This window comes from Sinocyclocheilus rhinocerous, unplaced genomic scaffold (assembly GCF_001515625.1).
Source record: "Sinocyclocheilus rhinocerous isolate Xijiao unplaced genomic scaffold, SAMN03320098_v1.1 scaffold867, whole genome shotgun sequence".
Lineage (NCBI taxonomy): Eukaryota > Metazoa > Chordata > Actinopteri > Cypriniformes > Cyprinidae > Sinocyclocheilus > Sinocyclocheilus rhinocerous.
In genome coordinates, this window is record NW_015649279.1 from 183,960 (window position 1) to 208,202 (window position 24,243).

General features: G+C 38.6%; 3 protein-coding genes and 1 long non-coding RNA gene across 4 annotated transcripts in view; 1 reads left to right on the top strand and 3 right to left on the bottom strand.

The window, feature by feature from the left end:
• Nucleotides 1-5,851, bottom strand: part of LOC107710522 (protein Smaug homolog 2-like) — a 20,703-nt gene extending 14,852 nt beyond the window's left edge. The window contains exons 1-4 of the mRNA XM_016515308.1: nt 5,717-5,851; nt 4,285-4,705; nt 1,770-2,171; nt 4-232 (exon numbers count right to left, since the gene is read on the bottom strand). Of these exons, the coding sequence (XP_016370794.1) occupies nt 4-232; nt 1,770-2,171; nt 4,285-4,480 (827 nt within the window). The 5' untranslated portion in view covers nt 4,481-4,705; nt 5,717-5,851. The remainder of the gene's footprint in view (nt 1-3; nt 233-1,769; nt 2,172-4,284; nt 4,706-5,716) is intronic.
• Nucleotides 5,852-9,069: 3,218 nt separating this feature from the next.
• LOC107710501 (RNA polymerase II-associated factor 1 homolog) lies at nt 9,070-14,773 on the bottom strand. Its single transcript, XM_016515285.1, has 8 exons — nt 14,530-14,773; nt 14,262-14,291; nt 12,912-13,004; nt 12,671-12,825; nt 11,934-12,015; nt 11,266-11,371; nt 11,026-11,110; nt 9,070-9,628 (listed from the first exon to the last, which is right to left on the bottom strand). Exons 1-8 carry the CDS (start codon nt 14,574-14,576, stop codon nt 9,324-9,326), a joined length of 903 nt encoding a protein of 300 aa, XP_016370771.1. The 5' UTR covers nt 14,577-14,773; the 3' UTR covers nt 9,070-9,323.
• A 466-nt stretch (nt 14,774-15,239) lies between these two features.
• LOC107710526 (uncharacterized) lies at nt 15,240-17,127 on the bottom strand. Its single transcript, XR_001636608.1, has 4 exons — nt 16,996-17,127; nt 16,140-16,275; nt 15,694-15,738; nt 15,240-15,576 (listed from the first exon to the last, which is right to left on the bottom strand). It is a non-coding gene; the product is annotated as an uncharacterized LOC107710526 (long non-coding RNA).
• Nucleotides 17,128-17,427: 300 nt separating this feature from the next.
• Nucleotides 17,428-21,394, top strand: LOC107710525 (suppressor of cytokine signaling 5-like). The gene is made up of 2 exons (XM_016515309.1): nt 17,428-17,591; nt 19,721-21,394. The coding sequence occupies exon 2, from the start codon at nt 19,837-19,839 to the stop codon at nt 21,190-21,192; it is 1,356 nt and encodes a 451-aa protein (XP_016370795.1). The 5' UTR covers nt 17,428-17,591; nt 19,721-19,836; the 3' UTR covers nt 21,193-21,394.
• Nucleotides 21,395-24,243: the final 2,849 nt, after the last annotated feature.

Genomic DNA, 24,243 nt, shown 5'->3' on the forward strand with positions numbered 1-24,243 from the left:
CCTCTCATCCCGCTGCCGTCCTCCTGGAAAGTGTTGCGTGTGTTGCTCTGCTCCTCCGTCTGTTCGCTGCCTGATGAAGCCACACTGCTCTGCGGCGACAGAGGGGCGTGTTCTACTCCGGACACACCCCCCTCCTCCTGGCTCAGCCAATCAGAGCTGCAGGCCGGCTGAATGGCGGGTGTGAGAGACATGGAGGGCTTCATTGAGCTCGGCTGCACCTGACCAGCCAGTCCTGCGGAGCGATTATTACAGATATTACATCCAAACTAAACACTGTTCCTGCTCTCTGTGTTCTTCAGATCATGGCCATGTGCATTTTGGTCCTTTTGAGTTTGTTTACATTTTCACCAATCCAATGAATCAATCAGATTTCTGAAGGCTTCGTTTACATGCATGATAAATATGCATGTTTAGATGTGCATTACCTCTATTCTGTATAAACTAAAGCGCATTCGCAGTGCATCAGTTGCTGCATTCAGAAACGGAGAAAATTATAATTAAATGTGTTAAAAATGATGAACAAGGTTTAAATATGTCCAGCTGTAGAACAAGCAAGATTACATTTGTAAAAAAATAAAATAAAAAATATTTGTAAGTTTATATCTCACCATTCTGACTTCTTTCCTCAGAATTTATTTTGCCATTCTGAGATTAAACAAAAACTACTTTTTATTGAGAGGTAAAAAGTTGCAATTACCATCTTAATTTGTTTTTATTCCATGGTAAAAACTAGTTGTTTTATCGAAATTGCGACTGTACATCTTATAATTCTGACTTTTCTTCTCAGAATTAGAAATTAATTCACATTAATTAATTAACCTTGCAATTGCAAATTAATCTCGCACAATTTTGAGTTTATATCTCAGAATTCAGACTTTTTTCCTCAGAATTACTAGTTTGTTTCTCTCAATTCTGAAAAAGTCAAAATTGTGAGAATGTTTTTTAACCCTTTAACGGTGACTCCCATTTTTGAGCATAGACGTGAAAGTGCACCACCCAAACTTAAATTGTTATAATTCATGAACGAATATATTTTGTAACATAATTTGATGAACCATTTCCATGGTAATGCAATGTCTGATCAAGATGAATTTTGAGATTTTAAGCTTTCAATTTATATATAATTTATGATGATTTCTAAAGTGTGATAGTGAAAAAGGCAAAGGTCAGAACTCCTGTTATGATGAAGATTTTTGAGGAGCACTCTTGTCATAAATTAATCTATTACTGTTCCTACATCATTTGTAACAGAAAACAGTGGTAAAATATCCATTTAGGAGTCTTAAGCCCTTAAGGAGTTTTGTGCACCCTCAGATTCCAGATTTTCAAATAGTTGTATCTCAGCCAAATATTGTCCTATCCTAACAAACCATACATCAATGGAAAGATTGTGTTGCCAGATATTCATAGAGAAAAAAAACAACAAACAAGGACAAGCACAAAAAAACACCCAAATGCTTTATGTTTCATAACACCAAAAAACATCCTATATCCGCTCCATATGAAAGTGTCTATCTTTATAAGCGAAGAACAAACAACGTGCCTAAAAGCGCTTGTAAATATGAGGACATGGCAACACCGCGAGACAGCGCTCTCTAAAGCAGACAGCACGTCTATCAGCGGTAGTTCAGTTAAAATAGAGTCTTTGGCCAAAAAATGGCCTAGAAATTCTTCACTCGCGCAAGACGCCAAAAGTGTTGCAATGGTAACAAATGCGTTCCGTACACACATGGAAGGATCTGTCACTGCGGACGCTTGCCGCTGGTTACCTGTGCTGCTGCTGACAGGTGAGGTCACTCCGCCCGGTCCAGGGAACGCCACGTGTCCGTTCTGTCCGTACGCCGGCTCCAGGGCCCACTCGTCGGAGCCCTGCCGGGCATGATGGAGCGGGGCCGGCCGCGAGGACAGGTGCTCCTCCAGGTGACTGAGCCACAGGGCTAGAGAGTTGCGGTCGTCGAGGGTGGTGGCGGGATGGATGAGTGCGTAGGACAGCAGCTGGCGGCTCTCCTCCACGAACAGGCTGCTCTCGATGGTGTGGCTCAGGACCTTCTGCAGCAGCTTCATGTATTCACACTTGGCTTCGCTGTTGCGTGGCTGCAGCAGGGGCAGATGGGAGAGCAGGAGCGACACGGCCTTCTCCTTCGGCTCCTGCTGCCACTGACTGACCACGGCTGCAGAGAGACCAGAACGAGATGTAAATACATTATGTAATTACAAAATAAATGCAATTGTAATCAGTCACTGAGAAAAAAATGTGGAATTAGAGTTACTTATGAAAAGTTTTCCATCTGAAAATTCCAGAATCAGATTTCCAAACTTCTCAGTAGATTTTCAGACCATATTTAACATGTTTGATTCATTGAAGCTTTATATTTTGGTACAAGTCCTCTGTGTTTATTCATTGATTTTCTCGAAGTGACAACATACAGAGCCCCTAAAAAATAAAAATAAATAAACACACAGACTTTTGCATGCACACGGAAACTATTCACATGCGTTTGGGAATTTTGTTTGCGTGCTCACGTATTACAATTTCTAGTTTTATATATATGGGTCAAAGACGAAAAAGGGTTTAAGCATGAAAACAATGCTGCTTTAAATTGTTGTTTTTCCAAAAAAAAAAAAAAAATGTAATTAAAAAAAGTTTTCTGTTTAATGTAATTGCATTTTTGTTTTTCTGAGCAAAAAAATAAACATCATACATTTTCCCCTGATTTACAGAAGAGAGCCACTAAAATGTCATTCAGTGTAACAATCTTGACAGGCGTATTTACAACAAAAATCAATTTATGACACATTAAAAGACTAATTACTTTCACCCCAAATACTAATTAGTTGTTATTTTACTTTTTTTTTTTTTTAAATGTGCCTCTATCCTAGGTTTGGCCCATTTGTCAGTAATAATTTTTACTCATTTAAAACACAATAAAATTTAATATGTTCCCTTATTCTTTTATATATTTTAATACGTGCACGTCAGAATAAGCATGTTTGAATTTTTACATAAATGTTGTTACACTGAATGACAATGTAACATTATTTCAACCAAATTTTGACATTTTATTCTCCAAAAACTTATTTGAAACCTTAAAAGCAGACACTTTACTTACATTTAATGTGCTTTCTAATGGACATAAAATCACTTTTGTAAATTTCTTTTGATGCGGACATCTTAACGTCTTTGACTCATATACTATAACCTATTTCTGTTGTGCCATCCATCTTACTATGTAGAAAATAAGAGCATGGATGCACATGAATTAATAGAGATCTATTTGCTCAAAATGTGGTAAATAGATCATATCAAGGACTAATGTGCAATTTAATGCATCCTCTGTTGAAGAAATGGGCCGATGGCACAATACGGCTGTGTGCAGTGTCCTATTTGACAAGTTCAGATTCGATTTCAAATCAGCATCATAGCTACTAAACTATATCTTATGGTTTTAAATCAGTGTTTAACCTCAGAATGATCTCAAGTCTGATTTTGTGGCGGCTGTGCGTTAAAATTATATTATTATAATCTTAATTCAAGGGATAAAGGATTTCGAAAGTGATAGTAATCAGTGTTGAGTTCTACTGTAAGGTGAACCCTGCCTGCTTTACATGTTTGAAAACGATTAACAGTTTAGAAAAGTAACCAAAAAGTAATCAAATGCAATCAGTTACATTAATAAAGTAACTGAAATAGTTACACTACTTATTACATTTCCAAAGTAACCTTCCCAACACTGATAATAAGTGATGTGCAGATGTTACAAAGTTCTGTTTGATTTAAACTTGAACCCTTTTAAAGGGAAATTTCACTAGCGTTTGGGGACCGAAAATCAATTCCAATTCCAGAATCGGATATTTGTTGTAAAATTTAAATTTAAATCCCACCTATCAATTCCTGTGTGCGCATCTTTTGTTTAGCTGAAATGAAAATGTATGTCTTTGAATCATTCATTCAAGAGATTCATTCAGAAACACTGATTCATCCAGTAATGAAACAGTGAATCTTGAGTGAGTCATTGAATCATTCCATTCATAAATTCCATGAGATTTTGTTTAGTTGTCTAATATTTTTTGTCGTGCAGCTGTACTGTACAGACAGTGACTTGTAGAGTTATTTTATATAGTATATTTTTATGCCATTTGTGGAGTTTGACAGACCCTGGTCACTGCCTGCTTTCACCGAACGGAACAATAATGATGACAGAAACTGTATTTATGGATGAACTAGCCCTTTAAAAATAACACACCAGTGCTCGTGCATGTCAGAGCGGACGCTGCTGGTGTTACCTGCATTGTTGGCTTCTGCCTCCAGTATGTGTATCTCGGTGCAGTCGGCCAGCCAGTGGTCCAGACAGATGTGCAGGAACCGGGCCTGCGTCCGAGAGACACGCTTCAGCAGCGACAGCAGCGCCACCGTCTGCTCACACTCGTTCCAGCCCTTAAACCAGTCCGTCAGAATCCCCACTTGGTCCCGGAACATCATGGCCAGTTTCTTCAGGGGCGGGGGCGGAGCTAGAGGGAGGGTGGGGCTTGTATAAACTGGGGCGGGGTTACAGGCGGTGCTCCAGTCCACTCAGAGAGGCACTGACAAGCCCTCACATGGTTCTGGAGCCCGGTGGACGCCAGCCGGGCACGGGTCAGTGTTCGGGTTCAGGGGTCAAAGGTAGATGCAAACGCAGACGTGACTAGAGCATCTTCACGCGCACAGCTGCACACAGAGCACACGCGTGTTAAACAAAGCACACAAACACTCATTCATTCCTCTTTCTGTCTCAGAGTATCACAGAGCTGCACATAATCAGATTCCCACCGTCCTGCAGACCACAGCAACTCTGAGCGGATTACATCCATCACACACCACTCACAAACCAGGGCAAGTTAGTAAGAGATGACTACATGCAGTCAGAAGAGGGGTACCTTCAGACAGACGGTGTAAAATCAGGGTAAACTGACATGAAATAAACAGTCAGACGAGGGTAAAATACAGTCAGATGAGATGTACATTCAGTCAGATGGTGTAAAATCATTCAGATGAGGTGTAAAATAAGGGTAAACGAGAAAGAAATGAAAATGGGTACATTCAGTCAGGGTAAAACCAGTCAGAAGAGCAGTAAATGCAGTCAGACGGAGAAAATCAGTCAGATGAGCGTAGAATCATAGAATCGGAGGGTTAAGTCGATTAAATATGAAATTAACTGTAAATGTGAAATACATCGGTGTGAGGCGGCGGTGTATCGATAGCCGCTGTTAGCTTTAACACACACACACACACATCACTATTAAAGCCATACGCTATAAACACACACGCAGATAGTGATGAGGATGATTAAATTATGATTTAATGTTTATTAATCGTAATTAGTGCAGAAATGAAATAAACGCTGAACACTGAAGCGCGGCTAACAGGCCTGATGCTAAAGCTAATGCTAACAGCAATCTGACTGAACGCAACATAAACACACACACACACTCTCTCTCTCTCTCTCTCTCTCTCTCTCTCTCTCACTCACACACACACCGTATAACAATAACAACACACCTGATTCATCAGTACACTCAATAACCCACAGTTCATGATGGGAAGCATCGCCAACACACACACACACACACTGAAGCACAAACCCAGAGCTAACACACACACACTGAAGCACAAAACCAGAGCTAACACACACACACTGAAGCACAAAACCAGAGCTAACACACACACACACACACTTACTGAGCGACACGCGTGAGAACAGCGTGGAAACACACAGACGGTCCTGAAGATCACCGGATCACCGGAGCTGCTCTAACGTTACCGACAGACAGCGTCTCTCTCTCTCTCTCTCTCTCTCTCTCTCTCTCTCTCTCTCTCTCTCTGTGTTCCTCGCTCTCACTCACTCACTCAGTCTCTCTCATATGGAAACAGATTAGACTCAATAATAATTCACGCAAAAGACACGATGCACACATGCGTATCCCAATTCACATGCACAAAATAAGAATATACATTCATAAAATACGTTTCACAAATGCAAAACACAATTCACAGATGTACAACTGTGTACAAAAATATTGAATATTTAAAATTCACGCGTTTATCACGGACTGTGAATTAGGGCTGCACGATAAATCGAAATGGAATCGAGATCGCGATTCGACAGAAGCTGATTGTCATGCGTATCTTTCAGTGAAGCACGGTTCTGTGATCAGTAGTAAATCTCCATCCGAAGGCCAGAGAAGTGTCACTCCACAATGCAATAGCAAAATATATAAATATGTATTGTATTTTTATGTTACATTAATCAGTATTTAGCACACCTTTAAGGAAAGGATATGGACCAGAAGACATTGCAATTACTAAATGATATTTAGACAGACTTAAAGAAGTTCCAGATCTATACTTGTGCTCTTATTATTTCAGTTATTTTGCCTTTAATGTAAACAAACATGTGCAAACAATATACTTGCTCTTGTGAATTTATTTTGGTGTTAATTACATTGTGCGAGCTAACACCAAACAAGAGAAAACGTATCTCGTTGCACACCGTTTCCAGGAAACATGTCGTTCAACCCGGAAACCGTAGCAAAACGGTGCACACCGGTTTGAGCTTGAACTTGCCCCAGGTAACGTTAGCCTATAAAGTGTCACTCCACAACGCAATAGCAAAATATATAAATATGTATAGTATTTTTATGTTGCATTAATCAGTGTCTAGCACACCTTCCTAAGGAAAGGATATGGACCAGAAGACATTGCAATTACTAAATGATATTTAGACAGACTTAAAGAAGTTCCAGATCTATACTTGTGCTCTTATTATTTCAGTTATTTTGCCTTTAATGTAAATAAACATGTGCAAACAATATACTTGCTCTTGTGAATTTATTTTGGTGTTAATTACATTGTGCGAGCTAACACCAAACAAGAGAAAACGTATCTCGTTGCACACCGTTTCCAGGAAACATGTCGTTCAACCCGGAAACCGTAGCAAAACGCTGTGCACCGGTTTGAGCTGGAACTTGCCCCAGATCTTACTTTACGAATAAGTTTTAATTCGGACTTATTCAGTTACATTTTAGATACCGAGTCATACAAGTAATATGAAGAATACAAATTATTTCAGGAAAATGAAATATTTGTCATGTGCAATTCATATGTATACGTTATTCTTCTATTACATCGCATTGATATTCGTAGTATTAAATTGCACAGCTTAATGGGTAAATTAATTTATCAGAGACAGAAATTCTACAAAAACACTTTTATTAACCACCAGATGGCGCTGTTTTCGACACACTCGAATCTTTTCCCGAAACCTTCAGAGGAAAGCCTCAGTGCTTCACAAGGCTTCATTTGCCCATCACTAATCCACGTGAATAATGATTATTTATTAAATAAACATAAGAATCTATCAATATTAAATCATAACACAATCTGGACTAAACAGCAGCTGCTGGTCACATTAACGAGTGTGTCTAAACGACCGATTTTACTTCAAGTTTTAAGCAAGCATGCAAAGATAAAACAATACACTTTTACAAGGCTAGTTAACTGAAATGAAACGATCAGAAGCACAAACCTCTGCTGAACCGTGGTCTCGCGCTGATGACGTAACGTCCAGGTAGGCACGCCCACAGCGGGTTATGATTGGTCGATCGACAGGGTTTCGTGCAGGTGAACTGGGTTTCACGCATGTGTGCATCGTGTCTTTTGCGTGAATTATTGAGTCTAATCTGCTTCCATACTCTCGCTCTAATTCAACTCAATTACGCTTTATTAGCATGACTGCGTAACACAACGTTGCCAAAGCATTAACATATAAGTAATAAAAAATAAAGAAACAAACAAAAAAACAACAACGACAAATCAGCAGAAAGTGTTTCACTCTAATTCACAGTTCAAATTCAATTCAGTTTAGTTCGTTTCTATAGTGTTTTTCGCCATATTGTTTCAAAGCAGTTTTACCCCTTGTGGATTTAATAGAGTAGGATCTTTGCCCAAATGACCTTAATTAGATTCAATAAGATCCTTTTTTTTAATGAACACCCTTTAACGGCCTGCTCGACCAAATGGTTGAGCACATTTTGAGTCGAATCCAGGATTTGGTGATAATATAGAATAATGGGAGATTTACCCAGCAGTGTGTGATTTACCTTAGCGCACATACCTAACCCTAACCCTAAACATTAACACAAAAACAGTACTCGTACATCTTTCTGAAACATTTTAGTTGGGCGTTCATCGGATGTGTTATAGATGTTACTAATTGTTTCAGAAGGTTCAGAAGTATTTCTGATGGAATTGATGTTGACACGGATTCATAAAAGCTATAAGTCTTTTCTCTCTGTAGATTTTTGAGGTTCGTAATCCAGACCGAGGAATGGCTGAAGGAGAAATTGTCATTTTTTCGTTAAGCATCATTCAGAAGCTACGCTCAGAACTGATCTCTGTTCAGTGAGAAGTTATTGTTTTAGATATTCCATAATAATTCTTACTTCATTTCATGCATTATGTAAGACATCGTGCCTGTGAGTCTGGAGAAACTGGTTTGTGAATCATGTGCGAGTGAATCAATATCACATAAATCACGTCTCAATCTGCGTTTGGTGATTTTTAGTGCATGACATCAGTTCAGCTCTAGAGAATCACATTCACTTCTAGAAAACAAACTAAATCATTGTTTATTTACAATGTTTACACTGTAATCAGAGAAAAACTACCAAAAAAAGATGCTCACTAATAAGTGATTCGCTGGGTCCATGATGAAAAAGCAGAGAAATGAAACACACACACACACGCACGCATGCACGCACACACACACAGCAAAAAAGGCTTATCTTACTTAGTATTTTTGTGTTGTTTCTAGTAAAAATATCTAAAAATTCATAAAATTAAGCATTTATAAGCACATAAATGCTTATAAATAGCACATAAATGATAAGCACTTTAAGCATTTTGCTTAAAACAAGTAAAATTATCTGTCAGTGGGGAAAGTAAAATATTTTGAAAACAAGATTATTTTATTTACCCCAATGGCAGATAATTCTACTTATTTTAAACAAAATGCACTTAATTAAAATTTTTTTCCCCTGGAAACAAGACTAAATATCTTACGTCATTGTGCTTATCTAGTGAATGCATCGTAATTTAAGAATTTTCAGATAATTTTACTAGAAACAAGACAAAAATACTAAGTAAAATAAGCTTTTTTTGCAGTGCACTCACACGTCTGTGTCGATCTCATGTGATTTCATTGGGATTAAGAGAGAGCTGGACATGAGACTGATGAAACCAGAGTTCAGAGGAGCGAACAGGAACAGGAAACAGCACGAGCTGCTGGTCATTCGCTGTCGCTGGCGTCGCTGGAGTCAGACGCTCTCTCGCTGCCGCTGTGCTTGACGCTGCTGCTGTTGCTCCTCGCGCGCTCACCCTCATCATCCTCACTGTCGTCATCACTGCCGAAGATCTCCTCCTCGTCTCGCGCCTGCCGGTCCTCGCCGCTCTCGCTGCCGCTGCTCTTCCTCTCACGCCTCTTGCTGCTCTCCTCATCCTCCTCCTCCTCTTCATCCGCGGGACGCTCCTCATCCTCACGCTCAGACTCGCTCTCAGAGTTGTCCGAGTCGCTGGCTTTCTCGCGCTCCTCGCCTGAGCACAGAAGAATTGTTACATTCACATCAAAGGAAGGTTTACGATACAAATAACATCATGCACTAAACGCTCATCACAACTGTAATGATAACCATGACTGTAACTGTAAAAATAACTATAACAGCAACTATGACGTTAAGTATAACAACAACTATGATGATAACTATTGCAAAAACTATAGCAATAACAATGATAACTATGACGGCAACTATAACGATAACTACAAAGTATAATAATAACTATGATAAAAATAAATACGACAATAACTACAGCGACAACACACTGAGGTATAGACATTCTACATTGATAAAAAACAACAAAATAACAGTGCTGGTATCGGATCGGTTCTGAAAAATGGTATCGGTGCATTCCTAGTATAAAGATGATAACGTTCTGTTTATTCTAAGCACACACTGCAGTTTTGTCATCTGTCACTTTTATAAGCAATGTTATAATTTTTAGTTGTTCTTGGTGCGAGCGGGTTTTAAATCTCAAAGGGCTTTGTGCTAAACACACACAGGCACATGTAGACTTGTGCCGGTATTCGGTAATGCGATATATCACGGTAATGAATATGCACGATATTGTTATCGTGGGCACTTCTAAATACCGTGAATAATTATATATTACAAATTATTCAGAATTTTGAATGCATTTTAAGAATACTTTTCCCATAAACTGGTCAAAATGCACAACACCGCTGTATGCTGCGTGAAAGACGCATGCGCACTCTGATGTAAACAAGCGCGTGGACGAGAAGCACATGGCGGAACATGTGAGAGACGCTCTGGATGAAAGCGCACTTTCACTCTCTGACAGCAGATGACGCTAAACTGCAGAAATAATAATAATAATAATAATAATGAATAATGTTCATCACAGCGCCAAATACTTAAATATTTAGACTTAATAGGCTATTTATTTTCAAACTTTTTTTTACATTTTAATCTGGACTACAACATGCCCTAGATATTGTTTGAAAGTGTTTTGATTCTTTATTGTTCGGTCACACTTTACATTAGGGCTTCATTAGTTAACATTAGCTTTTGCTCATTGTGAATGTTAATGCATTAACTAAGGTTAACTAATGAGGTCTTATTGTAAAGTGATACCTATTGGTCTTTATAGTTCTTTTGCACTTTAATCTGTGTAAAACTTTTAACTTTATACATTTCTGTATTGCTTTATTGCATTTAAATGTTCAGTTATTTTTGTTATAAGAAAAATGTTATTAAATCTGTTATACTGTATTATGACAGCACTTTTTTTTTAAACAAAATTTTAATACCGTGATAATACCGTATACCGTGATAAAAGCATTAGCAATTAATCGCAACATGAAAATTTGATACCGGCATATCCCTAGGTACATGACACAAAGGTGCTTGTGTTACCAGAGTCCTGCAGGTCTTTCATCATGTCCAGCTCCTCCTCTTCATCCTCGGGCTCATGATTCTCCAGCTGAGCCTTGCGAGCCTCCTGTCCATCAGACACACACAGATCAGTGACTGCGCTCACACCACATCAATGCCTTCTGTGCAAAGGAACTCTATCTGCTGTTCCTGAAGTTAATGTAGCAGCAGCAGATTCTGATCTGAGATCTCAGATGATTGTGATGCGAGGTGTGAACTGACCTGAGCCTCCAGCTCCTTCTCGTTCATGTCTCTGTGTTTGCACACCAGCACAGCGTTCGTAGATGACGGAGCGCCGACCTTCGCTCGCCGCTTGCTCAGACGCACCCTAAAACACACACACGGTCAGTAACACACACTGAGCCGGAGTGGGCGGAGCCGTCTGTGTGATTGACAGTTACCTGGTCTTATTTACATTTTTGGCCATTTTTTGTCATTTTAAATAGTTTGTATTTTTTAATTTTCAGTTTTAGTTTTAACCATTTTTATGTAAGTTTGCTTCTGCCACGGGATCAAAAATAAAAAAGGTAATTATATCGCAATTCAGACTTTTTTTCTCTCAGAAATGCAAGCAGTGAACTCAAAATTATGAGATAAAAAACTTTAATAACTGGAATTTTATAACTCTAAGCAGCTCTGATAAGAAAAGTCTGATTTGTGAGATATAAACTCACTACTGCAAGAAAAAAGTTCCATTAAGTTGTGCATAAAATTTTCCTTCCCAGATTCAGAAATGCTCTGAAAACTCAGATTTAATTATTGTTAATGAACTCCAACCATCTGTAAAATGAGTGCACTTGAATGCTCATTTACAATTAGCATAATCCCACCCATTACCTGTAACTATGTGGATTATGTTAATGGATGTGAATGTTGTTTTTGAGTCTTACACTTCATCAGGCATGTACTCCAAATCCTCGTCCACGTCTCTCTTGCGTTTGCGCATCGTGTCCTCATTTATGAAGTATTTCACTCGCTGGATAATTAAAACAGACATTAACTAGATAGAGCTTCATGATGTCTGTGATGAGGAAAATACACAGGGAAACCTGTCATAAAAACTGAATTTACAGTAGAACAGGGAATATCACGGATTTTGGATTAATAAATCATGAGAATGAAAAAGTTTGGTTCAACTTCATGAAATTATGACGGTGTAACAATACACAAACATGACGGTTCGGTATAGTTTCGGTACAGCAGGAGGAAAAAATAGCCTACTAAACTTTTTTTTTTTTTTCTTTTTCAATTTCAAGTTTTAGTCTTTTTTGTTTTTCTCATTTTTATCAGTTGTTTTTTTTTAATGTCTACATAGTTTTTATTTCAGTTTTACTTTTAGTTATTTTAGAACTTCAAGTCAAATTAAAATGAGAAACGTTGCTTTGGCAACTAGATGAAATAAAATACATTTTAGTAGGGATGTAACGATTAACCGGTTGAAAATCGATTAAAATATGTGACGATTCAAATCGGTTGAGATGCTAAACAAATCACGATTCATTTAGGGGTAGGAGTTTATATGAATGTATGTCTGAGGGGAACTTACTGTCTTTAGAAAAGTTTAGATGGTGAGTGAATCGTTACATCCCTACATTTTAGCATATATATATTATTGGTTTCAGCTGACTGTAATAACTGTGGGGTGTGTGTTCGGACTCACTGCTGGGGTCGATGCGGTACGTGTCAGGGTTGATGAGGTCGATGGTGACGCCCAGATCAGGCTCGGTGAGCAGCTCGTGTTTGTGCTGTTTCTCTAGTGATGTGGCTTTATACTGCACAAACCTGCAACACACAGCACGCGTCACTGCAGCGTATCCCAGCAGCCCTACAGAGCCCAACCCAGCGGCAGACACGCGTCAGAGCCGTACCTGTGCTGGTCAAACGGATACGTGATGAACTTCGGATCGAAGGGGATATCCGGGAGACTGTTTCCATACTTCACTCTGCACACGACGCCAGACCTGCAGCACACAAGAGATTAAACACACCACTGTTTCCAAACAGGTGTCAGTCTGTCAATCAAACAGACAGCCCCGCCCCACTCTCACACGATTGGTCAGAATTTGACATGCGGGCAACTCAAACAAACATCACTGACTGCGTCCTAATTCACACACTACGCACCCCAAATAGTACAGAAGAAAACTAATGTTCAATACAATAAAAAATTATCTACAAATATTTTTGTCGTCGAGCACTCGTTTGATCTCATAAGAGCCTACAGTAATGCAGTTTGACCAAGACTGTCATTAAGCTCTCCTGGATGCAATTCAAGAGAAGAACACACACACACAGCGCTTCAGAGCAAACGCAGCTGAGCGACGTTTTAGATCAATATATAAATATATGCTACGCTTTCCTCTCAATAACAAAATAAACACAACAAACTGACAGCGGTGAGAAAGCAGCAGTTCAGAAAGCATCTGATTACAGAGAGTGGGTGTTTGTTCGGTTCTCCAGTAAAGTCCAGTCACATCACGTTTATTTATATAGCACTTTATGCAATAGATAGCCTTAAATCAAGCGGCTTTACAGCATTAAACATGAAAAACCAGAGTCAGTGTCGCTTTCAGTTACAATTACAACTTGATTTTCTGTTATAATGCAGCTCTCCAGTGTGGAGCGAGCTAATGATAAAATCTGTTTATTAGTGGGAAAAAATATTATTTCATTAAAGTGATAGTTTGGTTTGCAGAGATCAAGCTTGTTTTGATGTTTTGAGTTTCATAATCCTATAAGGTATTTTAAGAGAGATTATGTTGTGAATAAAATAGTTTATCCAAAAATAAAATGTCTTACCTTTCTTTTTGTTTCTTATCCATATGACTTACAAAATGTTCGGCAGAATGATGTTCACTCAGCTACTTATTCATATAGCTAAATAAACGCTGAATGAGAGAGTTTCTCTGTCTCTCATCTCATTTTGTGTGCCACATATGTTTATTTGTATAAATTAATTGCGTAATAATTGTAATTACATAATATGATTTTCAAAAGCTGAAGCGATTACCTTTATTTATTTGTTAGAACTCAATATTTTAACTAATTGCAAAAGCTGAATAATCAAAGTCTACTGATTAATTAGCGAACAATCCACGATTAGTCGATTAATCGCTCTAATGATCGTTACATTAATCAATGATCAAAATAATCGTTTGTTGCAGGCCTACATGAAACTGACACATCTTCATCATCATCATCATCATCATCATCAGTACCTCTCTGGGACGCTTCTGTGAGCTGAAGTCCTGTAGTAAACACAAAACACACGTTACACACTACTGAGGCATCGTGAGATACTAATGAGACACGACCAGTTCACAACACCCACTTCTAATGTCTCTAATTAAACACAACAGAGTAATTAGCGCGATGAAGAGTTCTCCAAGTGGAGGTACGTGTGTTTTACTGGTCGTGTGTGCGATATAATATATATAATATAATATTCGTGTGTTTTATCGGGTTTGTAATCGTGATCTCTCTCACCGGTGTCCGTCCTCGCGCTGCGCCTGCGTCTGTATTGTAGGAGCCATGGTGGAGAATCTAAACGCGCTTCTCCACGCAAATGATCGATAAACAACGGCGAAACACAAACAATTGACAGTTTAAATCAGTTTATCGACAGAAACGACAGCAGCGCGCGCGGCTGTGTGCGACTTCTGCTGAAGGACCCCGCCGCCGCGGCTGCCCCCATCAGCGCCTGAATCAAACTCACACGCACACAGACAAATTACACAAACTCTTTATATGCATTCACGCATTTATAAACTTCTATAATGATGTATATCAGTGTTTATTCATGTAGTGCAGTTATATGAACAGAGGTGTTTATTTTAGCTGTGTAATTTCATGTAAACACACTGATGCGTTAGTACATTGCGATGTAGTTTGCTTTCCGTCGTGTTATTTCATAAAGTAGAGAAGAAAATGTTAAACAAATAGATGAACACACGTGATTTAACAACAAACCAGATTTACAAATGCTGTAAAAATTTTGTTCTTTCTTATGCATTAACTAATGTGAACACAAGTAACCTTACTGTAATGTTTGATAAAAGATTAATCGCATCCAAAATAAAGTTTTTGTTTACATAATTGGTGTGTGCTGTGTATATTTATTATGTATATATAAATGCACACACATACAGTATATATTATAGTTATATTAGTTTATATTATAAATAAATATTAACTGCTTTATTTTTATTATTTGGTAAAAAAAAGAAGAGAAATTGGTATAAAAATAGAACGCAATAATTCGATAAAAGTTAATCTGGAGCTGTTAATATTTTCTCAAATGAAATTCCAGCTAGTTAAAAACATGAACTGGTTAAACTCCGTCAGTGTTCACACAGGTAACAGCTTTAAAGAGGTTTCATGTGTTCCTGCTGCTTGTGCGCTGAATCTCGCCGCTCTATCTGTCTGCAGAAACCGTCCATCACAGTCTCTGGAGGTCACGAGGACCCGCTGACCTCTGACCCTGGCGTGATGACATCACTTCCTCATGTCTGCATGTGCGCAGACAGATCGATTCTGTGGGAGAAGATGAACACCTGATTTTGCAGTGTTTGTTTGTGTGATGAGACGAAGGAGAGATAGCAGCGGTTTTCTTTATCTTCCTCTAGACACCAAAGCAGAAATAAAGCTGACCTGCTTAACACATAGAGGAACTGATCCGGATCATCTGCAAGCTCACTGCAGACAAAACAACAAGCGTTACTTACAGAGTCACACCATCATAAGAGCATCACAAATAAGATCTCTGGTTTTAATTGTGATCTATCGCGTCACAGACCTTGAAGCTTCCACCATAAGAACATCTGGTAACACTTTATTTTACAGTGTCCTAGTTACATGTTACATGCACTTACTGTAGTAAATTAACAGTAAAATATGCATAATTACATGCAACTAACCCTAACCTTATAGTAAGTGTGTGCTGTTAATTAACAACATGTAATAAGGACAACTTACAATAAAGTCCAACCAAAAATGCTGTATATTTTAAAGTTTAAAGTACTACAATAATACAACTGCACTATAATATATTATTCTTCAGTGGCAGGCTGGAGAATGTTTACATGAGCTGGACTCACCCTGAAGCCCAGTGATAGAAAACCCCGTCCTGATAGTACAGACACAGAAAGAGCCAAACACTGATGCTCTCCAGCCAGAAGATGAGGAACAGGAACCAGAGCGAGGACAGCAGCAGCTCACACAACATCCTGACACCTACAGAACATCATCATCATCATCACATTTCATTTTATCCAAAGCGACTTACAGTTGGGGAATACATCAAGCGTTTCATCTTAAACAGGCAAATAGACATAGGGAGTGCTCGTCATACCAAGTTTCAAGCATTGTTCAAATAAGTACAAGCTAGACAGAGAGAGATTAAGGAAAGAGAAAGCAAAGTCAGGGATTCAGCGTTCCGCATAGGGGTGGGAAGATCGTTCCACCAGCTAGGAACAGTGAACGAGAATGTTCTGGAAAGTGATTTTGAGCCTCTCTGTGATAGTACCACGAGGCGTCGCTCACTAGCGGATCTCAGACTTCTGGAGGGGATGTAGATTCGTAGTAGTGAGTGGAAGTAGGTGGGCGCTGTCTCAGTTGAATGGCCACTCCTGAAACCTGACTGGTTAGCGTCCAGTTTGTTGTTCTGCGAAAGAAACAATGATACCTGGTTAAGAACAACTCGTTCGAGGGTTTTCTCTATGAATGGAAGGAGAGAGACAGGTCTGTAGCTATCTATAAGAGAAGTTTTTAATGTAGGTTTGAGCCGAGCCTGCTTGAATGCAACGGGGAAAGTGCCTGTGAGGAGAGATCATCATCATCTTCATCATCATGAACAACAACAACATTTTCATCATCATCACTGAACATCACACCATCATCAGACCCTACACAACCACAACAACATCATCATCTGCCTGTCAGTCTGTAAATCACCTGTAATGAGCGACTGGCTGTGCTGATGTGACCGATTAATGAACTAAACACAATATAACAGCGAAATGCTGAAGGAACCGTTTATAGTTAATCTGATCACGCTGAAGCGCCACTTCCGGTCATGCGCGCTCGTATTTCAGGATAAAAGTCCTCATGAAAGCGCATGGAGCCAAAGCAGTTTACGAAGAATTATTTCAAGTCTGAATTTAATTTAAATATCAAAATAATGGTGTTCACAAAGTCATTTGAAAGTAATAAACTCAACAGTAATTTAACTCAGCGGTAAAACCTCACAGAAGTAAAAAAGAGAATGTTTATTATTTAATACCAGCCAAACATCAACCATTAAACCATATCCTTTGACATAACAGTTCTAAAAATATAATCCTCTGGAGTAATTCCGGAAGTTTCTGCCTGATGGCGGAAGCGGAAGTGAAGTCACCGCTACGGTGTCGGCAGGGCTGAGCGAGTTAGCTCGAGTTAAAGCGACTTTATTGATTAAAGTTCACTTATTAAAGTGATTTAATCCATCACAGATCATTAATCAAAGCCTCGTTTACCGCTCAGGAGTGACGCGGTGTCGTCAGACGATACAGGTTCGTGTTTTTGGCTTCTGTTGATTATCTTTCTCTACAGCGCACGGATTTCTGACACGTACCATAGTAACGTTAGTACTATAGTATTCCTAAGAGAATGTAAACACTATACTACAGTAATACGGTGTTATTCAGTCAGTTATTATCAGCCCATCGCTGTACAGTAACTCGTTTATAACTCATCTGTGAGTGACTCACTCTGATATTCGCGCGCTTTCTGTAAACGTATTTTTAAAATGGTTTTCATTGTTAACGAATTGTCAGATTTTTTTGACATGTACCGGTAATTTACATTTATTCTTTTGCCAAACACTTTTATTCAAAGTGACTTACATAAGAATAGGATCAAAGCAATTCGTCAATAATAGCCAATAATACTCATAATGTTTGTAATACACAATGTCAGGCTATTATGAGTGTTTGATCATCTGATGTTATTTTAGTATTATTTCTATACTATTATAGTATTAATTCATATTTTGGAATTCATATTTTTTTGAGCTTTTGTTCTTTTTTATGAGCCTTTTAACGCATTTTTTTTTGTTTAGCTTTATGCTACTGTTTTAGTAATTTTGTTGTGCTTTCGTCATTTTTATTATTTAAAAAAAATATTTCTGTTTAGCTTTATTTAATTTCCGTTTTAGTAATTTGATGTTCTTTTGTCATTTTTATTATTTTTATATTTTTTAAGTTTTATTTTAATTTAATTACTTTAACTTAAACTTTCAGTTAGTTTTCAGTTTTCATCTAGCTAATATTTACATTTTATTTTAATTAAACAAAAAATTACTTTTAATAGCTTTAGTTAACAGTAACTAGGGCTGCAAGCCTGCAACAAACAATTATTTTGATAATCAATTAATCTAATGATTATTAGAACGATTAATCGACTAATCGTGGATTATTTAACTAATTAATCAGTATGCTTTGATTGATTATTAAGCTTTTGCAATTAGTTATAATATTGAGTTATACAAAGGTAATCACTTCAGCTTTTGAAAATATTATGCAATTATGCATATTATGTAATTACAATTATTATGCAATTAATTTATACAAATAAATATATGTGGCACACAAAATGAGATGAGAGACAGAGAAACTCTCTCATTCACGTTTATTTAGCAGCTGAGTGAACATCATTCTCCTTCTGTTCTCCTTCTCCTTCTGTAATTCATACAGATAAGAAACAAACGGTGCTACATACTAATTAAACAGAAATATAAACATACAACAATTGAAGTACAAGAAAAACAGTTATAAACTTATACAACAGTTAACCATCTGACTTACACATATTAGTGCAGCAAACCGATTAATCAATTCAAAATAAACGTTTATGTTTACATACCATATGTGTGTGTACTGTGTATATTTATTATGTGTATATAAATACATGCACATTATGTAAAAAAAAAAATCCCGTAAAATTTACGGTAAAAAAACGGCATTTGTGGTTGCCAGAATTTTCCCGTACAAAATGTGTTAGCAACAGTTTAGGTTTTACGGATTTAACTTAAATTTACATGTAAATACTGTAATTTTATCAACTGATACAATGTTAATGTACCAATCTATGCAAGTACTGAAATCTGCTTTGTACCTTTAATACACTGACACCCACCAAAAGCAGGTGGTGATGAGAGTCACATGATGAACCAACACGCAATAAATATTAATTTAACAACATTAGATGTAACATACCACCCTAATGTACACAACTAATGAGATAAAACTAAGAATAAACAAAGTTGTTTCAATGAAAACACATCAAATGTAACGCAGCGTTTACGGTTATTCACTGTAAGTTATACATTCTTTTTAACTTCCAAAAATGGTATGCTACCGTAAAATTACATGTCATGTCCACTACAGTTTTCTTACCGTATATAGTAGGGCAACTTACCGTTAACCATTTAACAGATTTTTATTATAGCATTTTTACAGTCTTTTACTGTTAAAATCACAGTCATTTTTACACTCAGAATTGCACATGAAAGATTGTCAACAGTTTTAATGTGTTTGAATATATACGAGTCAGCGTGTGTCTGATTGATGAATGCTGTTTGCTCGTTATGTCTCAGAGGGCAAATGGTTTATCTTGCTCTGGTTTTCTGTTGTCTCCACAGATCGAAAACGTGATCTGCATGGACTCGAATGCTAATTTATCATGTTCAGCGAATGTGCAGTGACTCTGGTCTGACGGCGTTTGTCTTGAACGAACACAATCCGCACCGCAGCAGTCATGTCTCTGCCTGAGGAAGCAGGGGATCGTGGGAAGGAGAGGGAGCGCGGAGCCCGGCCCAAAGTGCGTCAGAGCCGCTCCGAGGAGAGACGAGACGGAGCAAGGCAGAAGGGCGCGAGGGGGAAGAAGAAAAGCCACCCTTCGCACAATCTGACCTCGGAGCGGCCCGTGAGCGACGGCTTCGAGTACGGAGATCTTCTGAACAATTCCAGCGAATCCCTGCTCTCCGAACGGGTTTCCGCTGAGGACACGGAGAGCAAGGCGTCCGGAAGCAGCAGAACGCTCCGCCAGAAGATCCAAGACGCAGTAGGCCAGTGTTTCCCCATCAAGACCCACAGCCAAGTCCTGTCCCCCTCGCCGTCCTCCAGGCGCAAGATCCACCTCAGCGAGCTCATGCTGGACAGCTGTCCGTTCCCCGCCGGCTCGGACCTGGCGCAGAAGTGGTACCTCATCAAGCAGCACACGGCTCCCATTTCTCAAGCTCCGGTCCTCGACTCCGGATCCACGCTTGCTGTGGAGGACGAGGACGACCGCTTACGAGAGAGACGACGGATAAGCATCGAGCAGGGAGTCGAACCTCCGCCCAACGCTCAGATCCACACCTTCGAAGTGACGGCGCAAATCAACCCGCTTTACAAACTCGGACCCAAACTGGCTCCCGGGATGAACGAGTTAGCCGGAGACGAGCGCGCAGCGCTGCTCCTGCAGAGATGTTTGGACACGCTCGATGAAGTCGTTGCATCGTCGTCATCAGATTTTGATTTGTGCGCCGCATCTCCGACTCTAGTTCCGCCGGACAGTCCTAAATCACAAGACGGACTCCATCGCATTCACACGCAAATCGATTACATCCACTGCCTAGTCCCCGATCTGCTTCGGATCACAAACCTGCCTTGCTACTGCGGCGTCATGGACCGATACCAAGCCGAAACGCTGCTGGAAGGCAAACCCGAAGGCACGTTTCTATTGCGCGACTCTGCGCAGGAAGACTACCTCTTCTCCGTCAGCTTCCGGCGGTACGGCCGCTCGCTGCATGCGCGCATCGAGCAGTGGAATCATAACTTCAGCTTCGACGTGCACGACCCCAGCGTGTTCCACGCTCCCACCGTCACCGGCCTGCTGGAGCACTACAAGGACCCCAACTCCTGCATGTTCTTCGAGCCGCTGCTGTCTAACCCCATCCACCGCTCGCAGCCCTTCAGCCTGCAGCGCATCTGCCGCGCCGTCATCAGCAGCAGAACCACGTACGACGGCATCAACGCTCTGCCGCTACCCAACGCTCTGAAGGAGCACCTGAAGGAGTACCACTACAAGCAGCGCGTGCGCATTCGCAGACTGGACACCTGGTGGGAGTGACCGGGAACGAGACCGGAGTAGTGCTGTCAGACGATTAATCGCATGCAAAGTACAAGTTTTTGTTTACATAACATACAGTCAAACCAAAAATTATTCAGACACCAGATATATCATTTTTGATGTTTGTTTACTAGTGCGTGCAGGACACTATAGTTCATTTATGTAAGTGATGATAGCAAAATAAAGTAACTGTGACATATTACATCCAAAAATTCTTCATACAGTAAAATATGGGATTAAAAAAATATTCAGGCATGTTTTGCTGAAGTGTTATTCTTTAATTGCTAATGTGATATTTTACACCACAGACTGAACAGAATGAAGCACTGCTTGGTAATTAGTTGAGCTAAATTGGTTTTATCTAATTGTGTTCTTAAATTTAACAGCTGACAGCTATTCAACCGAATTCATTACATACCTTTCTATCAAAGTTATTATCAAAATGAATTTGTTCTTCTCATATTTTAGTACCATTTTCTAAAATATAGCCAATAAACTGTGATATAATGTGAGAACTGTTAAAGGCGTCTGAATACATTTCGGTTTGACTGTATGTGTGTGTGCTGTGTACGTTATGTATATATATAAAAAAACATGCATGTATATATTTAAGAAAAATAAGTTATGTTTATATATTTATATATATATAATATAAGAATATAAATGTATATACATGCAAATATTTTCAAAATATATACTGCATGTGTGTGTATTTATATATACATCATAAATGTACACAGAACACACACATATATTATGTAAACAAAAGCTTTTATTTTGGATGCGATTAATCGTTTGACAGCACTAGACCGGAAGTGCCACGACGCCTGATATGAAGACGTGAGTGCCTTTCTGACGCTCCTCATCTTGAGGTTTAAACGCTGTTAGCTCGTCACAGGGAGTAATTAACTGAGTAACACTGAATCGGCAAGCCTTTCTTATTTTAGAATATAATTTTTATCAAGACAAGTGTTGCATTTGGGAGTTACGGCCCGTTCACAACAAGAACGATAACTATAACGATGATGACTATAACAATGACTAACGTAGACTTTAACGTTGTTTCTAATATTAACAATATACGGACTCTAGCGTTGACTATAACGATATAGCATTGACTGTTGAATGTCCATTTTTATATGATATTAGGCAACATTTTATTCAAACAATTTAGTAATGGACATTTTTTTTTTTTAAGTTTCTCGGAATAATTTTCGAAATTTTTTCGCACATTAAATTGAAAAATTCTAGTTTTTTGTTGCTGTTGCCATAATTGTTATATTAAGTATATAGGCATTTTTTTGTATGTTGGACGTTTTTAAGATAAAATTGTTACATTATTGTAAACAATGAGTTGAAATGATATTGTCATTATTATAAAACTCTTGATTTTGCCATGAATATAGCCATTGCTGCTGATATGGCGTTAAATCTTTAATAAATAAATAATGTTGACTATAAAATTGACTAAAACAATATAACGTTGACTGTAACAATAAAACATCGACTGTAACATTGATTGTAATGTTGACTGTAACAGTGATTATAACAATATAACGATGACTGTAACAGTGAGTATAACATTGACTATAATGATAATTATACCGATGACTATAACGCTGACTGTTGCAATAATTATTGACTAAACGTTGACCATAACGATAAATATTATGTTAAGTATAGTGATGACTATAACCATGACTATTGTTAAATATAACGACAGCGATAGCTATAACGCTAACTACGTTAGTGTCCACACGTTAATGTTCCATTTATTCTAAGAGCGTGCCGTCTCTTTAAAAGCTCAAGCTCTTTAAAGTCAGTGCATTCTGATTGGCTGTAAATGTTTTTATCATTCATCAGCTGAAAAAGAACACACTAAAGGTGACACAAAAACTCCTCTGTGTCGTTACTGTTATAGTTATCGGTATAGTTATTGTTCTTTAATGCAGCAGGTTGGGTTTCTTCTGTACACTGGAGAACTGCTGCTAACGGAGCGTCTCAGTATCTTCTCCATCGACCCTGCACTCCTCTTCACTCCCAAGATATACTCCCAGTATACTCACGATTCACGCTCAGCATGCATGTCTGCTCGTTTAATCACAGCACACTCGTCAGAGACAGATATGCTTCTGCCACATGATGCTTCATTCAAGAGCGGATCATTGCACCAAATCTTGAGCCTGTAGACGAGTAGAACAGACCAAATCCACAGTTTTAGCCGAGCGGATCTTGACTGAAGATCTCATTCTCATTGACTCGTCTCGTTTAGTGTAATGTGAGAGCTTGTGTGTGATTTGATTTGGGAAAGACAGGATTCTCTGAACGCCGAGGGCTGGTTTTCCATCTGGACGTCAGAGATGTATTGGTATCACTCATTCATTCATTCCACTGCATTGCTTTTGTTTTTAATGTTTATTCACTGTATCGCATTGTGATTCCACCCGAGGCATGTTTTAGTGGTTTATTTTATTTAGAAACCAAATATCTGAACTTTCTCAACTACTGAACCCCATTGAAAACAACAGAGACGAGAATGTTAGAAACGCTTGTAAAACTCTATGAAAATGTCAAAGACGTTCCAGAAAATGCAGCATTGAATCTTAAAGGGGTCATATGATGCGATTTCAAGTGTTCCTTTCTCTTTAGGGGCCAAACGTCATGTGTTTGGAGACGAAACGAAATCAGACAGCCGTTGCAGTGTGATTAAACAACTGTTAGTGTATTTATAACATTAACCTGCTGTCTCTGTTGGGATCTTTTGTGTGTGTCGCCTTGCTGGTCAAGTCTGGATTGATGTGAAGCACAGTGAGTGTGTTTAGTTTTGTGTCGACAGTTTACTGTGATTTCATGAACTTCTGTTCTTAAAGCAGCTTGCCTTGGGTTTTTATTTTTTTACACTATTTATTTATTTTCTATATTAAGGCTTGCCTAATATGCTTAGCATTTTTTTCACGTGTTTCTCATATATTAAAGCCAAGTGTGAATACTTTTATTGCTGTGTACGGTGTAACAAAAGCACATATTAATAAACTATGTTGGATCTTTTAA

Coding starts and splice junctions, on each gene's coding strand:
- LOC107710501 (XM_016515285.1), bottom strand. CDS start 14,576: ATGGCTCCTACAATACAGACGCAGGCGCAGCGCGAGGACGGACACCG. Junction 14,292..14,529: donor CAGCGCGAGGACGGACACCG/GTGAGAGAGATC, acceptor TGTTTACTACAG/GACTTCAGCTCACAGAAGCG. Junction 11,111..11,265: donor AGAAGGAGCTGGAGGCTCAG/GTCAGTTCACAC, acceptor TCTGATGGACAG/GAGGCTCGCAAGGCTCAGCT.
- LOC107710525 (XM_016515309.1), top strand. CDS start 19,837: ATGTCTCTGCCTGAGGAAGCAGGGGATCGTGGGAAGGAGAGGGAGCGC.